The sequence below is a fragment of the Eufriesea mexicana genome, unplaced genomic scaffold, assembly GCF_001483705.2.
Source record: "Eufriesea mexicana isolate 0111107269 unplaced genomic scaffold, ASM148370v2 scaffold2021, whole genome shotgun sequence".
Lineage (NCBI taxonomy): Eukaryota > Metazoa > Arthropoda > Insecta > Hymenoptera > Apidae > Eufriesea > Eufriesea mexicana.
The window spans coordinates 255,536-271,870 of NW_016910121.1; the positions used below are offsets into that span (position 1 = coordinate 255,536).

General features: G+C 36.7%; 3 protein-coding genes and 1 long non-coding RNA gene across 18 annotated transcripts in view; 2 read left to right on the forward strand and 2 right to left on the reverse strand.

The window, feature by feature from the left end:
• Nucleotides 1-727: 727 nt before the first annotated feature.
• LOC108549431 (tropomyosin-2) lies at nt 728-3,379 on the forward strand. Of its 2 annotated transcripts, XM_017902798.1 has the most exons (8): nt 728-913; nt 995-1,068; nt 1,453-1,757; nt 1,828-1,961; nt 2,208-2,396; nt 2,475-2,550; nt 2,638-2,770; nt 2,843-3,379. In XM_017902798.1, the coding sequence occupies exons 3-8, from the start codon at nt 1,518-1,520 to the stop codon at nt 2,923-2,925; spliced, it is 855 nt and encodes a 284-aa protein (XP_017758287.1). In that variant the 5' UTR covers nt 728-913; nt 995-1,068; nt 1,453-1,517; the 3' UTR covers nt 2,926-3,379. The 2 variants fall into 2 exon arrangements, with proteins under 2 accessions (XP_017758287.1, XP_017758288.1); XM_017902799.1 differs by lacking the exon at nt 995-1,068.
• Nucleotides 3,380-5,915: 2,536 nt separating this feature from the next.
• On the forward strand, nt 5,916-7,349 carry LOC108549452 (tropomyosin-2). The gene is made up of 6 exons (XM_017902829.1): nt 5,916-6,227; nt 6,402-6,535; nt 6,614-6,802; nt 6,883-6,958; nt 7,038-7,170; nt 7,267-7,349. The coding sequence occupies exons 1-6, from the start codon at nt 5,988-5,990 to the stop codon at nt 7,347-7,349; spliced, it is 855 nt and encodes a 284-aa protein (XP_017758318.1). The 5' UTR covers nt 5,916-5,987.
• LOC108549457 (uncharacterized) lies at nt 7,167-7,549 on the reverse strand. Its single transcript, XR_001890332.1, has 3 exons — nt 7,512-7,549; nt 7,340-7,459; nt 7,167-7,271 (listed from the first exon to the last, which is right to left on the reverse strand). It is a non-coding gene; the product is annotated as an uncharacterized LOC108549457 (long non-coding RNA).
• A 4,074-nt stretch (nt 7,550-11,623) lies between these two features.
• Nucleotides 11,624-16,335, reverse strand: part of Dscam2 (Down syndrome cell adhesion molecule 2) — a 141,454-nt gene continuing 136,742 nt past the window's right edge. For 2 of the 14 annotated variants that reach the window (XM_017902816.1, XM_017902819.1), the window contains exons 22-30: nt 15,809-16,260; nt 15,248-15,429; nt 14,730-15,123; nt 14,283-14,426; nt 13,777-13,962; nt 12,798-13,009; nt 12,519-12,672; nt 12,354-12,465; nt 11,624-12,080 (exon numbers count right to left, since the gene is read on the reverse strand). In XM_017902816.1, the coding sequence (XP_017758305.1) occupies nt 11,828-12,080; nt 12,354-12,465; nt 12,519-12,672; nt 12,798-13,009; nt 13,777-13,962; nt 14,283-14,426; nt 14,730-15,123; nt 15,248-15,429; nt 15,809-16,260 (2,089 nt within the window). In that variant the 3' untranslated portion in view covers nt 11,624-11,827. Of the gene's footprint in view, nt 12,081-12,353; nt 12,466-12,518; nt 12,673-12,797; nt 13,010-13,776; nt 13,963-14,282; nt 14,427-14,729; nt 15,124-15,247; nt 15,430-15,808; nt 16,261-16,335 lie in introns of those variants that run through there. The other 12 variants (XM_017902824.1, XM_017902825.1, XM_017902820.1 and 9 more) reach the window with 11 other exon arrangements.

Below are 16,335 nucleotides of genomic sequence, written 5' to 3' on the forward strand. Positions count from 1 at the left end.
CTAATACCCTGAACTTCTGAAATAACAAAAAATAATTATTGTAATATAGAATAGTTCTGTAAATTTCTATAATGTACTATGGATTACATAACAAAAACTTTTAAAATAATTGATGCAAAGTGTCAAAAAGTTGCGTTAAATTTTGTTCGTCATATGTTGACTTAATAAAATGTACTTACTTATGTTTCTTATCCATACCTTTGTAAAAATATCTTGTCGACTGTAATAGAAGCGAATACGAATTCTTAATAAAAACCTATTATATGCTGCGCATTTATTTGTAATGACAAAGGATAAGAAATATATTAGCTGAAAGAGATGTGTAATTATTCCTTTTATACTAGAAAAAGATGTCAATAAAACCATGTTGCTTCATAAGTGAATTTTAATTCGTAACAAAACTATTATGCCTCATAACTATCAAAACGATAGAATTCCCGCGTTTTCAACGTGTATTGCGATCGTAGTGCGTCGAGTTCTAATCGATGGATCGACTGAGATTGTCGGCAGAAGCGGGAAAATTTAAATATCACAAAGACAGCGTGGACGATGTGGCGCGAAACTAGAAATTTTCCAAGATATTGGAAAACGGGAGAGTGTTTCCCACTATGGTATTTATGTAGACTAGGTTACGTAGCCGACAGGAAATAAGAACGGAATTCCTTCGAGCCGAGAATAGCATAAGGGAGGTGGAGATCGCGTTTCGTTGGTAGTCAGTGCAGCGAACAGCAATCAGCCAGTAAAGAGCCGGGATAAAATCGGGACGACAGCCAACAAGGCGACAAGCAATTATAGAATTGGATTGGATCGAGAAGTTCGAGGAGGCCTGCGACGCCGGTTTCGTTTTATTTTAGCTTAGCTTTCGAAGGCATCCGGTTGTGCATTCTCATCGCGGATCATCGCCACGATTACAGTGAGTGTTGTCCCCCTTTTAACTCTAACTCGTCTTTTCTTCCGCACTGTTTGTTATTAAATGTTGCTTACCGGTGAGTAGCCACGGTTTGGTGCCGCATGAGTGCTGGGTCGCTCGTTTCTGATACCGAGTATCGTCGAACGGTACTGGCTGAAGTAAGTACTGCGTTTCGTATTATACCAAATTGAATCGAATTCAAAGTTGTTCCTCCATCTTTTATAAAAAGAACGTTTTATAAGAAGGATTACTTTTTTATTACCTCATCTCCGGTATTTTTTATGGTGTTGACTCGATTGGTACATTTGAGTTAGACCAACGTAAGGTAACACTATCTTTAATTTTGAGGTTGTAAAAGGTTATTAATGCAGACTTGTTATAAAAATTTCTCATATGATTTCCATTTATCTTTTCTCGAACAAAGAATAGGATACAAGATTATGTTTATTTCCACGATGTATTAATTAACTTTACCGCTAACAAACTTTATAACTGTCGATATAATATAATTAAGTTGTTGATAAGTTTGACGAATTTACCAGGTTCAAGCCACGAACGAAGGATAACCAAGAAAGGATAAAAGGGGAGAAAAACACAAGTCGTCATCATGGAGGCGATTAAGAAGAAGATTGCGGCGCTAAAGCAGGAGATGGATGCCGCCAATGAAAAAGTCGAGGCGAATGAAGCGAAAGCGAGATCGGAGAACTTTCGAGCAGACAAGCTGAACGACGACGTAAGAGATCTACAGAAGAAGCTGGCTCAGCTCGAGCGAGATTACACAGTTACCAAGGCGAATTTAGAGCAGTCTACTGCCGATTTGGAACAATGCGAAAAATCTTGGTCTAAGGTGCGTAAAGACATGGACCAGATTGGCTGACGAAAGTCGATATTGTATAACTGATGAGTGACGTTAATAGGCAGAACAAGATCGAACCACCTTGACTAAGAGGGTGCAGGAGATCGAGGCGACATTAACAAAGAAGGAGGAATTACGTCTTACTGCTCAGCTGAAACTTGGACGTGCGTCGGAACTTGCAGACGATGCGCGAAGGTTCATATTACGATTCAATGGGATATCACTGATAACATTTTTCTATGGTTTCATACACCTAGGAAAATATACTTTAATAATTGTGACAAGGAATCTCTTTTTTTTATATTTATATTTTTTATATATATATTAGTTGCAGATAATGCTAAATAAAATTTGTTATAGAGAAACGTATTTTGAGTCTGGATAAAATAAAAAATTTAGAAGTTTAAAGATAATATGTATAACTCTTTTATTTGATTGTAGAATGTGCAAAGTATTAGAAGACAGAAGTCGGCTGGACGAGGAACGTATGGAAAAGTTGATGCAAGAATTAAAAGATGCTAGATTAATCGCTGAAGATGCAGATGCGAAATCTGACGAAATATCGAAGAAGTTGCAATTCGTTGAAGAGGAATTGGAAGGTGCCGAGGAGAGAGTGAAAACCAGCGAGGCGTTTGTATAATTATATTATATTCTTTTCTCTTCGAATCCTCGTAACTCTTTCTTTACAAGCTTTAAATGTATTTACAGAAAAATCATAGAGCGAGAGGACGAGCTTTTCATTGTGCAAAACATTGTAAAATCTTTAGAAGTATCCGAGGAAAAGGTAATTATCCTCTATAATTTTTAACATGGAAAAATTCAATTAAATTTTACGCTTTTATATTACAAACATCTAAAATTGTTTATCTAGGCTAATCAACGGGTAGAAGAATTCAAAATACAATTAAAACAGCTGAAAAAGAAATTAAGAGAGGCTGAGAAACGCGCTATTCATGCAGAAAGAACAGTGAAAAAGTTGTTGAAGGAAGTTGATACGAAGGAAGGTAGGTTTAGTACATCGAAGTAAGACGTACTTTTTAGAGAATAAGATATTCTCACAGATAACTGTGTTTTAGATGAACTCAGAGAAGAAAAGGAGAAGTACAAAGCAGTTTGCGACGATATGGACGCCACGTTCGCAGAAATGACAGGATACTAATGTCACAGAAACGGACGGAGTTCCTTTTATTTTGTTATTTTGAGCTTCTTCCGCTTATTCGCTACATTTAATAATGGACATCAGTTTAGCTGCATTTAGCTACGCTGATTTAATTCGTTATAGTGTACAGTGAAAAAAGTTTTAATGGGGCGTCAAATATAACTTGTTATGCGAAATTGTGCAATTAACATGGCAACTAGATAGTGTATACTGCTAGTTTTCGTTAATGTAATCGCTTTGCTTCAAGCTTAACACTTTGCCAATGCTTCAGGGCCGGAGATGATTGGGCTGAATGATGATATAGATGGTTCGGAAGCAAATAGTCTCTTTCCGATAGAATTAACGGCATCGCATATTTTTCTTTCAGAGACATTGAAGAGGAGTTGCTGAACATGAAAGCAAGCACGATACTGCATCCCCTATTTATCATTGTATGCCAAATCTGTATTTTCAATAAACGGTATTTAAAAAAGACTATACCATTGTACTTTGACTATGACCGATTATAATTATTAAATTCTGTGATAGATGAAAAGTATGTGTCTGAAGAAAACAAAGACAGAATATATGTATAGAAATAATTTCCCTTTTATAATTCACAAGTACAAAAGAAAGGTATATTTTCAATTATGGTACATACTTTCGTACATTTGAATGTTTGCAAATTGGATTTTTATTTATCACTTAAGAAAAAATCGAGCAACTACATTACCTAATAAAATACGCAGCTTGTTATTTTTTTTTTAACTTTTACGTAGTACGTAGCAACTTTTAACGTAGTAAAAGTTAAAAATAGATTCATTGCGTACGATCCCTGTTTTTTATGAACAATTTTTAATTTTATACAGTAAAAAATAGACATTTTTAATGTTTTTAAATTTGTGTGTCTTTAACGCTTTGTGTCAATCCATCTATCGGAAGAATATAAACGTCTAGAGAAGTCGAGGAATTCGTTTGCGTCTAACTAAAGAAACAGACCAGTTGGTTCTTTTGCATTTCTTTGAGTCTATAAAGCATTGTCCTCGTCGGTCACGGAGTGCAGTAACCCACGAGCTTTGCTTTGAAAGACCATAGAATTATTTTATCTTCACGAATCTTGTTTTCGAAACATTAATACGTAAGATCGTAGTTTTCTCACGAATAGGGTGAAATGTTTTGTTTGAAGTTCCGTTTGTAACATAGAAGTGTGAAAGTGTGAAAACTATAAATCGAATAATAATACCCTTGGATGTTGGTGTAATATTTGGGTAGCAAAAGAGGTGTTTACGATATCTGGATTTTTGATACAATAAAAATCTCTAATGTTCGATATTATATCATTCCTCATAAAATATCAATTTACGTGGTCCAATATTCCTATTTTTTATTCAATTCTCTAACGTCAATTTGATCAATGATCATATCCTTTTTTTTTATACCTCAATTCCGCTTTTTATATGATGGCAATTATTTTCAAGTTACAAGATATTGTAAAAATTGCTTTAGAATATTTACAAAATTTGTTGAACCATTATAAATACTGATAGAAAATTTATGAACAAAGAATGCTAACTAAATTCATTTTTGTGTACATTTTAACTTCAATATAATCTACGTAACTTACAAGCTACAGTATATATAGAGGGACGTGTATATACAGGAACGTATATAAAGAAATAACACTAAGCCTGGATGCATTACATTTTGTTTCATTCGAAACGAACGCTCGCGAACAATGAAAACAGCACAATAGGATATGCTCGACGGTTAGCGGCGGTTGTGTGATTTGATCCGCCACGTAGCGAGTATGCAGACTATGTCTGTTTTCGTCTTACGGATGCACACGTATGGGCAAAATTCAATGTAATCATAGTAATATTTTTTTTGCTAGTATCTCAGAAAATATGGCCGATTCTGCGCTCTGCTTCTCCGTTGATGGTACCCTATGGCAAACGTTCTGTATCTTTGAGTAAGACCTGGTGTATTTCATCTATAATCAAAGCTTCTCCATGTTCTCAGTACCATTATCACTTGTCCTAGTCATATGCCTCTTACATTGTGATAGGTTACCTCTCTTTGCTCGATGGAATATCTTAATGTAGCATTCTTCGCAGCTATATTCTTAGTCTTCATTATATACTCTGTAACTTTTTGACTGCCGCTTATGTTAATATTCTTAAACTTAAGGCTCGTTTACCTGCCTACTTTGACCATTCTCTCCATAAATATGCTTTAAATTTTCTTATACCTTTCTAGCCTTTGTTTCAGTAAAGAACTGCCCAGCTTGCTGATCCAATAACGTGATAATTACAATACAAAACGTTCGTCATTCTTCGATTTCCAGCATTCACGAGCCTGTTTGTCTTCTCCTTCTTCTTTCCTATCCGAAGATTCCTCACTTTCTATCATTTCTCTATATAACTTTCTTACACGAAACAGTGCACTTACCTTGAGTGCCCACACGTTACAATTCGTTCCCGTGAAATCCATTCATTTGAGGATTATATGAGATCCCTCTTCTGTCTTTTACGCATTAATATGTCGTGTTACGTCACGTACACTTTTGAATCTTTTCGTCTATTACCGGTAAGAACCACGCTCTACTACCAATAATGATAGGAAATGCACGAGCAGGGAACACTAACTGAACTAATTGCCATATGTTCTAACTTTAACATAATCTATATAACTTACAAGCCAATGTATATATATATATATAAAAGAATATCATTAATTCTGGACGTATTACATTTTGATTTGTCCGAAACCAACACTCACAATGGAAGAAACAGCACATGCGCAACGGTTAGCTGCGGTTGTGACGTCACCCGCAGTGCCGTAGCACCGCGCACGGGCATGGGTATTCATAGTACCGTACCAAATACGTATTATAGGTGTAGATTTTACATCTACAATGATCCTCGCAATTATAACGATTCAATCGATAATATCGATCGAACGTTTCCATGTTATTAAAAGAGCTATTTGAATTTCTATTGAAGTGGCAGAAAGTATCTATATTTAAGGCTTATTTAGTTGAACTTTTTCTCTAGCTTCTCGTCGAAACGTCAATCGTTGAAGTCATGAATGCGATAAAGAAAAGGCTGCAAACGCTGAAAATCGAGAAGGACCTGGCGATGGACAGGGCGGATGCATGTGATCAACAAGCAAAAGAGGCGAATCGACGAGAAGAGAAGCTAAGGGATGAGGTCCGGGAATTGGCAAAGAAACTAGTACAGATGGAACGCGACTTGGAACTGAGCAAAGCTCAGTTGGAGAAGTCGAACAGAGACTTAGAGCAAAAGGAAAGAGCTTACATCGTGGTTAGTGATTTGTAGAAAGAAAATATTTATTTTATATTCATGGATATAAAATAACTTACATCTAACAGTAGCTATAATTCATTATATTGTAAATTTTTTGTAATGAGCCTTGACAATTTAAAAAAAGATCCTATTCTAATCGAGAACGATCCTTGTTCGATTGAATGAGAACAGACGCAGTTTGAGTTGGCAGTTTTGAACAGAAAGATGCAGCAATGCTTGCAGAACTTGGAAAAATCCGAAGAACGTCGTCTCACGGCGCAAGCTAAATTAACACAAGCGATGGAAACCGCGGAGGACGCGAAACGGTTCGTCCTATATGAATGAAGAAGAGAAGAATACGTTTAATACATGAGATTATATTCGTAGTAAATTATTATTTTTAGTATCTGCAAAGTTTTGGAGAACAGAAGCAAGCAAGACGAAGAGAGAATGGATCAACTGATGGCACAGCTAAAAGAGGCTAGACTGATTGCTGAAGATGCTGATACAAAATCGGACGAGATCTCGAGAAAATTAGCTTTTGTGGAAGATGAATTAGAAGCAGCCGAAGAAAGAGTAAAATCAAGTGAAGCGTATGTGGAATGAATCATAAGTTCTTTCATTATGTAAATTTTCACTTCGCAAGCTATAAGTAATCTACGATGATTTACAGAAAGATAACGGAACGAGAAGATGAATTGTTCATCGTTGGTAATATATTAAAATCTTTAGAAGTATCCGAAGAAAAGGTATCTGTAGAATATCTTATCTCTTAAGTATATTATTAATTTTTCCTTTTTTTAAAACAATATTTTCATGTTTACGTAGGCCAATCAAAGGGTAGAGGAATTTAAAACCCAGTTGAAAGATTTGAAAATAAAACTGAAGGCTGCTGAGAAAAGAGCCATTATCGCTGAAAAAATGGTTAAAATATTTTCGAAAGAATTGGATGCAAGAGAAGGTACTTATAGGTTTTACTTATCTTTTTTACACTTTTTGGTGACGTTTTGAAAAGAATTTTTTTCTACGATTTACGTTCGTGTTTTTTGTTCCTCAGATTTCCTGTTCAGAGAAAAAGAGAAATATAAATATATCTGTGACGACATGGACTCCACATTTGCTGAACTCACCGGATATTAGTCGAACTTTCGTAACATCGAACACTGTTATTTTCTACATCAGTGTGTCCGTATTGTATCTTTTCTATTAAAAAATTGCACTCCAACTTACTTGCATGTAAATCACGAAATCTGGAATAATTTTCTGTGATTAATCTGCTAAAATTTAACGATAAAATCTTACCTGTTTCAATTTATCGTTAACTCAACTTTCCGTTCTCAAGGGTAAAGTAAAGAATCAACAATGCTGATTTTCGTACAGTACTTTACAGGATATCAATTTATTTTATCGATTCTACGATCGACACAATGCTTTGAAACGCCATACCACCGACTCGAATACAATTTCAGCCGTGGCATAATGGCCACGTCGCTTCGTTTGCCACGCGATCGATCAAAACAGAGAGAATAATCGCGATCTTCTCAACAGTGTTTTCGACGTCCCTTTACACGTGGCCATGCCATTGAAGAATAGAATCTTGATACGCAGACACACCTTATTGGCGCCTCTTCTCCTTTCTTCTTACCTTTTCTGTCAGTTCTTTATTATTATTATTTTTTTTTTACAACGATGCTAATAGTAGTTACAGTAATAATTGTTCGTTTGATTTGCTCACTTCCCACGCCTTCGTTCATTCGCAAACGCGGTCAAACCGGTGACGTGTCTCAAATACAGAATCGACTCGAAATAAAGTAAATACTTCGATACGAAGAACCGCGATCGAAAGAATTAATGAATTCATATAGATACCGGTACACGGAAGAATCTGGATAACTAGCGATACGAAGTCCATCTAGTGGTCAACCTTTTAAAGTTTTAGATGTGTACAGCATACGTTTACATTATCGACATCTCCTACTAAAAATTCTTCTTCTACGCCACTTTATTTGTATATCTTATTTGTTGAGAATATAGTACTTACGATATATCTGTACGACTAGCTTGAATTTTTCAGAAGGACGTAAAATCTTATATTTGTTAACTCGACTCGGTGGACTTCCATTGCTATTATTTTTTAGATCCTTATATTCAATAACATGTACCAACACGAGTACGTTTAGCGTATTTCGAGATATTCCAAGTGACGTCACCGTTTTAACTAAAATGTACCATTGGTAACATCGTGGGGCTCAACTTATGGCCCAACGATTAACGCGGAGGAAATGATTGGCAGTAGGGTCGCGTGTATCCGAGGAATTCCTAGCTCTGTCAATATCGAGTAAATACTTAGCAATTTACTTTATTTTGATAGAGAAAGAGTAAAGGATAAAAACGAATATGTATAAAAATTGTAACTTTAGTGAACGAGTTACCGATGATTCGTTTCATGGTAATATATTTCTTGCGTTCCAACATATGGTAATCTTAGAGCCAAAATTCGTTATGTCATTCATCAGACCCTGTAAGTATACGAAACCATTATTCATTATAACAGCAAATCGATTTCGAAGAATATACTTTTAAAAGTACTTTCGCCTGGAGCCAGAAATTCCCAGAAGCGGAAAACAATCGAATATCAAAAAAAAAACCCCCCGGATATGTCGACAAATGTACGGAGTCCTTGTTGAGCGGACGTCAGTCGGTCAGTGACATAAGAAAAATGTACAAAAAACGTTATTATCGTTACAATAAACGATACCCGCTTCCCGAAAAGGATCTAACAAATTAATCGAACTCTATGAGTTTGATTGACGTGCTTCTCAATATATACATTCATGTATGTTAATCGTAATGTATGCGCTTACACGCGCTTTAAGTACATATATATATTTATATATATATTTATATAAATTTATATATAAATATACCTATTCCCTCGTCTTCGCAGTGTCGCGCACACTCTTGGAATTCAAGTTGTCAATGGAATGCTCAGTGAAAATCATCATGATTAAAATTGATCATAATGTTCTTTGAAAAAACGCTATTTAAAATCCTAAAGACCTCGAAAATCTGCTACCTGTTAATAATAAAAATCGCAATTGTAAAATTATTGTTTCCGGAAGTAGGAAATCGGCCGTGATTTGGCACTTTTAAGTTAGTCTGCGAAATGGCAGTGTCGTGATAATATGTCGGAACTCATGGAACACGATACGCATGAAAACGCGTGCTTATTGTTAGACATCCGACCACGTTATTTTTACTTTCAAATCAGTCTGAGGGAACAAGTACGAATTCGTCACGGATCGCGTGGACCGAAATTCGCCACGTTCATTCCTTTTTAATTCCAACTTTAACGAGATCAATATGCTTTTTTATTCGATCGTTATTGAGATACTTCAAAATTACCTTACGATAATAAGCTTAGCTGCGATCAGTACATGAACAGGTTTTCCCGAATTACTCGTTAAATGCAACATGGAACAATTCGTTTCGTTTGATTAACATTTAATTAGAAAAGGAAAAATGATTGCTTAGATTTCGAATACCGATTCAAGTACGATTCGCAAACGTAACTGTCGAAGTGCGCGACATTCGAAGAGAGATGTCGGTGTAATCGACGAACGATCCGGCGTCGAAATGGACGCCGTTGACGTTTAAGACTAGCGTGGTTTCATCGGCACGGCGAAAAATGTACAGAGCGGGAGTGGAAACGTGCGACCGTCCGCACGCAGAAATAATGCCTTACTTAGAAGTCTTAGGATTTAGTAACGGATTTAAAGTAATCAACGGTGTTTAGACGTACGTATAAACTTTACAATGCAACAGGGCCCAACCATCGACGAGTCTGTCTTGGAGACGGACGAACGCGTCTCATTGTTGTCTTTAAAACGTTCCACGAATAGTTTTACGAAAGTAGCTTGCGTAAAACAGCCGAATCGGCACTCAATTTTTCTCGATTAACTCTCATCCCGATTCTAGTACCACGCGCACGCAACTGGACACAGGCGAGCACGTATCGAGAACGGAAAAGGACGCCCGACAAATTCATTCGTCAAAATTATAGCGGATGAGTTCGTGAACACGCAATCGAACGGAGAGTAAGAAAATCAGTCTTACGAATTGAAAGAATTACTTCCTTCAATGGCGAACGTTACACGGGCTTTGCAACATTTATCAAGATTCGTTGTTGCTCGAAGAGTATGTGATTTTGCAAAATTTATGTTTAATCATGAAACATTTAACGTAATCAATTAACACAGTAAGAGAACAAAATATGTAAATTTCAATTTCTATATGAATAAAAATAATATGATCACTCAATACTGACACATGCTAACTGGTTCATAATTCTCGTGAATTCTCTGTTGCAGAATAATGAGCCAATTTTTCAATGTAAAAAATTGTTAACTATTACAAATAGATGAAAAATGTCTTTAAAATAGAGATATATACGTATACACTATTTATCCTAATTTACAAAATAAAACATTAGTTGAGAATAAATGTTACGACGTCGCAGCCTGTAATGATCGAATTGATGACACCGAGGAAGCTGATCGAAAGTGAATGCGAAACGTAGTAGCAAAAAATAACGACGGACTTGTCTAGAATCGAAGAACAAAGAGTGTAGGCCAGTGTGACCAAAATAAATGCTCCCAGTCTGCATCGAGAAAAGACACAATGCTTAGATCGTGGTAATTAATTACGCAATGATCAATTTCACCGACGTCAAGAAAACGTTTTCTTAATCACAATCTGTCATTTCGTCGTCCTATTAGTAATTAGATTTTAAGGTACTTCCATTCATACGAAACTTCTAACCAGTCAATTTTACGAATGTTGAAAGCCAATGCAATGTTCGAAGAAAGGTCGAAACGTTCGTTTCGTTTGAAACGCGAGATTTTCACGAATACAAAATGGCGTCATTTTCCACGATTCGTTGGTGCTCCAAGGACTTTCCCGTGCTCTGTTCGTACGATTAAGTCTTTGGTCTCGAATGGGTCGCCCGCCGGCAAACGAGTCGCAGCGGTCTGAGCAAATTGTCGTTTGGCACGCACTCCTACACGCGATTAACTCATTCAACCTCAAGACCATTCACTCGTTACGCACACGCACGCACGGATGTAATATCTCGTTGCGTCATAGATAAAGAAGAGAAAGGTAATTTATGGCGTGTTCGAGTCGTATCAACAGAGATATTCGACGACAAATAACTCAGTAGTATTATCTATGTTAACAATACACGTGTTACGGTCTATTCCACGATATTCGTTTAATGTTTCGTATTCAACCCCTCTTCGTTATCTACGAGCGATTCATCTGCCGATTTCCAGCAACGAATATAATTTAATTTTCATCTATAATCGACAGAGAGAAAAAGGGAAACGGATACGCGTACTTACGCGGCACCACGTCCTATCTTTCAATTTTTTTTTTTTTTTTTTTTTCGTTTTAAATCTAACCACGTCGAAACATCCGACGAGACACCAGATAGAAGGATTTTCATTTATCTAATTCTTTGGACCATGGGATTAGAAAGGGAAGAACAGAGATATTTTGGCCTACCACGGATAATACGGGAAGTGGGGGAGGCACACAGGGGAAGAAAGTGGAGCGAATTAAACGGCAATAGAGTAGTCGGAAGGAGCATTATTTTGAGTGCTTGGCCTTGACCATAAAGAGCTCCTCAGGCCGAGTTTCAGCTTCTTCAAGGAGTCGATATCGCACTCGGCTTCGCTGAGCTCTGGCCGATCGGCACGGTCGCCATTCCCTGGCACTACATTTCCCTGATTGCCTCCGACGAATGTGGTCTCTGCGACCGATATCGGCGGTAACAGTGTGCGTAGAGAGCTCCTGCTGGAAACATGCCATCTTACGGGACAGCCAAAGAAATGAATTTACTACGGGTGAAAATATGATTTACATGAGTTTATTCTTTTATCAGCACTATTGGCTGAATAGTGATTGTACAGAGTGTTTTATGTCTATTGAATAATTTATAAATGGAAACGCTCTGCACAATGTATTACGAATATGAATGGTTATGTGTGAAATGAACGATGATTTAGCTAGTAAACATATCCATGCATATTCTATTTAAATGATTAACAAATATTTATGAAAGATAAACTATTTATTAATTACCTAGATCGTCCTCTTCGAGGAAGTGACTTCTGTTCTGACATGGGTGAAATATCCGAAGAAGTGCTCGACGTACCATGGTAAATGACATCGGAAACGGCTCGAACTAAAAGAACTATCATTATAAATTTATCACTGACAAGACAATGAAATAATCATTAGACGTACTGTGTTTTAGTTTGCCAGCATCCAGCTGGTTGGAAGACTCCGTGCGAGAGCTCGTCAGCTGATCCGGGTCAGACTCGCTCTCGTCGCTCTCGACATCGCCCGGAGTTTGTTGCTTTCTCTGCTGCCGTCTCCTCGACGAAACGCTTTTCATGCTCTGCAAATATATATTTATTTTATATTATTGATATATGTGAGACAATACGTGAGACTCTTTATTGTATTTTTCTAAGTTACGTACAGTGTCAAATAATAATTTAATACTAATTTATGTATACTTACCGTTGCGGCAGGTGGAGGGCTTGCGCAACCTTCGGTCATAGCGTGCTCGTGATACATGAAGCTGTGTAGAAGAGTGTTGTTCGAGTGGAGGCCGGCTGCTGAAGCTTCCGCCGCGCCTCCCAGTCCACCCAACCCTCCCAATCCTGCCAGGCTTCCCCCGCCACCTTCCGAAAGCTGGAACGTAGCGTACGGCGAGATGTCCTCCGCTGTCTCTGTAACCCATCACAGGCATTGCCTACCTTTCAAATCGCGTTGGGATGAATTTTTTAAGTGACAATCGATTCTCTGCTCTATTATAAAGTGATTCTACTTTCATTGTTCTTTTTTGTTTCTAATTTTCAATGTAAATTACTTCTGTCGAGGAAAACTTATTTCTTGAGGAGTGTATCACGAGAATATCACTTTCTATTGGGTAAAAAATTGTAGAAATTTATCGGCTTATTTTTTTAAAAGATGAAAAACAGAGTTAATAAGTATCAAAAAAATATATTTTTCATTACTAGAATTTGTGATAAAGGAAGTAGCATCTCAAATTATAAAGCAGAAGTAGAATAAGAATAGAGTAATTGAAAATATAATATGTTTTGAATATTCTCATAACCATTAGCTAAGTATACTATATCATAATTAGACATATTTATAAATCTCCTGATGAAATGTTTCCCTCGTTAGTTATTTAGAAATGTACATGATATCCTAAGGGAATATTGTTTCTAAATAATTGCGGAGGGTAATTAATGAAGGTAAAAGCGATGCATGATAAAATGTTCAACGAAATGTGGTGGAATGAAAGTGAAACGTTTATCAATCGCATAAAAAGTAGAAAGAAAACATACGATGATCTACAGTGATGGGGAGAAAATGTAAAATAATCCACCTTTATTTGTGAACTGCAATCGAACGCTAACGGGTCTGCCCACTTCGGTAGAACAGCGCTACGCGTGCGACTTTTACCTGAACAACAATTATAGTACCAAACCTGGCTGTCGTCCGTATCGTAACAAAGGTTCACCTGGAATCTTGTCGGGCCCTCCACCCGTATTCGCCGCTTGTTGTAAAGCCACCTTGTGAATCGTCGCATAGTAACGCTCTCTTTGGGTTTCAGCATTCTGTTGATTTTCCTGGGACTCTTTCATGGGTCGTTGCATTCTGTCTCCGAGATATTCTGATATATAAATATAAATGACATGTACATGCTTTGTGTGAAAAAATGTAAATAATGTACTTATATCAAGTTTGACCAACCCAACTTATTTCACGAGCCACCTGCTAGAATTTGTTCGCAAGTGATGACGCATAAGACGAAAGAAAATTTATAAAAATAAAAAAAAGTCTAATGTCATGGAAATTTATGTTATTCATATGCGGTTTTTAATAAAATATCTACTTTTCTGCGATTACTTCATTTCTGCAAATTTATTTCAATATTGAGGTTTAGATTAGTTAGATCCTCTAGATATTTATTGTTTATAATTAATAACTTACTGCTTCGCCAGCGAAGAGCTACGATCACCACAGCGGCGACTAAAGCAATGGTGGCGACAATTAGGGGCAGCATCACTTTCACATCTGCGTAGAATGGTATGGCCGAAGCAATTCCGCGTTTCGATAGTTCTGGAGGTGGCGGTTCTGCAAGGTTTCAGGAACACAGTGCTTTTGGATATAATTCTTTCAACTTGAATATTGTCACCGGATTGAGTTATTTTTTCATAATTATTTCTATAATCTTCTTAATAGTTACAAAGTGTCTATTTCTATTCAATGTCCATAATAAATTAATTATTCGGGATAACTGAAAAATAGTGTTACTCTAATCCACAATTTCTTAGATTTAGAAAAGCGAAAGTTGTTTTATTTATTGTTTGAAAATTAGAATTCAGTCTCAATGGTTAATTGATTTTGAACAAAGAATAGCTACACTACTAAGCTTACCGCCTTCCTTCGTTAGTGTTACGAACGTAAACTCTGCCTGATTGCTACCAGCCACATTGTGAGCTTCTACCTTCAGTTGGTAAACCGAACTTGGTTGTAAATTTGTCACCACAAAACGTCGTTGCATTTTCACGCTGTTTGATACTAATGTCCAGTGAAATTCATTAATGGGTCTATACTGAATTACAAAGTAGAGAATTGGACAACCATTATCTGGCCACACATGGAGTCGAAGAACTAATGTGGTTGAGTTTGGACTGAGGAAAGCTGCAGCTGGTGGTATTCCTGGTGCCTGTCCTTGCGTTCGAACAGAGAGCACTGGTGACGATGGACTGCTACCGATTTTATTGTGCGATGTTAGGTATAGTTGGTATGTGTTACCGCAAAGAAGACCCTAGAAATTGAATTGAACGACTTTAAAGCACTGATCTATTTAATGATAAATGTAACAAAATATTTTTGAAATATTTCATTAAACTTTGGAAACTTTTTATTTAAAAAATATAAATCTACCATACCTTTAATTCATGGCTCGTTGCATGACGAGATAATTGTAATTCGTCTAAGTTACCGTGTGTTGTTCGATAATGTAACGTGTACCCTGTGAGTGGAGCGCCACCAGTATGCCCAGGTTTCCAATGTAATAAAATACTGCTCGACGTTGAACTTGTTACATACAGAACGGGTGCGCTAGGTGGTACTACGAACAAGAAAATTACTTCGTGTATTACACTGTCCGACGAATTTTAACTTTTTTTTCAAATCTGAATACAAGTCCGCACACAAAATTGCTCTATCACCCTCAGATTTCGAAAAATGTGTTTTTCTAAACAGATTTTTTTTTTTCGCAGACTGTTATATATTAGCACCATTGTTATCAATTAGCTTAATTAACTTTTAAGACAAGAGTAAACCTAAAAACTAACAATTTTCGAAAATTGCAGATGACAGAGCAATTTCAATTACGGATTCATTCAGGAAAGTAAACTCTATAACAATTACCCAATGAATATTACAGATTAAAATTCGCATTGAACTGTGTTATTAATAGTCATTTATCCTTTAAAAGCTAAATTTACCTTGTACGGTCAAAGTATAATGCAACTTATCGCTCCCTTGAGAATTCTCCACCTGACAAGTATAGTTTCCACCATCTTGTGATTGTAAATTTGACAATACAAGTTCTCCAGATGGCAAAATTTGTATGTTTCTGGCTGTATCAGTACGAATTTGTTCGGCCATTCCCTTATACCACTCTCTGGTAGAATCTCCAACTGCATTGCAAGCCAGAGTGGCAGATCCTCTCCATGGTCGTACTACGTGGCCTCCAAAAGATGTAATTCTTGCTGGGACTCTATTTGTTGGTACTTGTGCAGCTACTCTGGAACTTTGTCCTTCACCTACACGGGTGCTACCAGTCACCCAAAATTGATATTCTACGTGTTGCTGTAAATCAGTCGCTTCAAAATAGGTGCTTGTTGCTGGCAGTGTTCTTTTACCGTGATTAAGTTCCTCTCGGCCATCTACGACCCTATCAGATTTATATTTTTATATTAATTATATTGCCATATTTTTATATTATTATTATTATTATTATTATTATTAT

What these genes read in the sequence shown, in the direction of transcription:
- LOC108549452 (XM_017902829.1), top strand. Translation starts at nt 5,988, where the DNA reads ATGAATGCGATAAAGAAAAGGCTGCAAACGCTGAAAATCGAGAAGGAC. An exon ending in ACCGCGGAGGACGCGAAACG is followed by an intron (nt 6,536 to 6,613) that starts GTTCGTCCTATA and finishes TATTATTTTTAG; the next exon opens with TATCTGCAAAGTTTTGGAGA. An exon ending in AGAGTAAAATCAAGTGAAGC is followed by an intron (nt 6,803 to 6,882) that starts GTATGTGGAATG and finishes GATGATTTACAG; the next exon opens with AAAGATAACGGAACGAGAAG.
- LOC108549431 (XM_017902798.1), top strand. Translation starts at nt 1,518, where the DNA reads ATGGAGGCGATTAAGAAGAAGATTGCGGCGCTAAAGCAGGAGATGGAT. An exon ending in GCGAAAAATCTTGGTCTAAG is followed by an intron (nt 1,758 to 1,827) that starts GTGCGTAAAGAC and finishes TGACGTTAATAG; the next exon opens with GCAGAACAAGATCGAACCAC. An exon ending in AGAGTGAAAACCAGCGAGGC is followed by an intron (nt 2,397 to 2,474) that starts GTTTGTATAATT and finishes ATGTATTTACAG; the next exon opens with AAAAATCATAGAGCGAGAGG.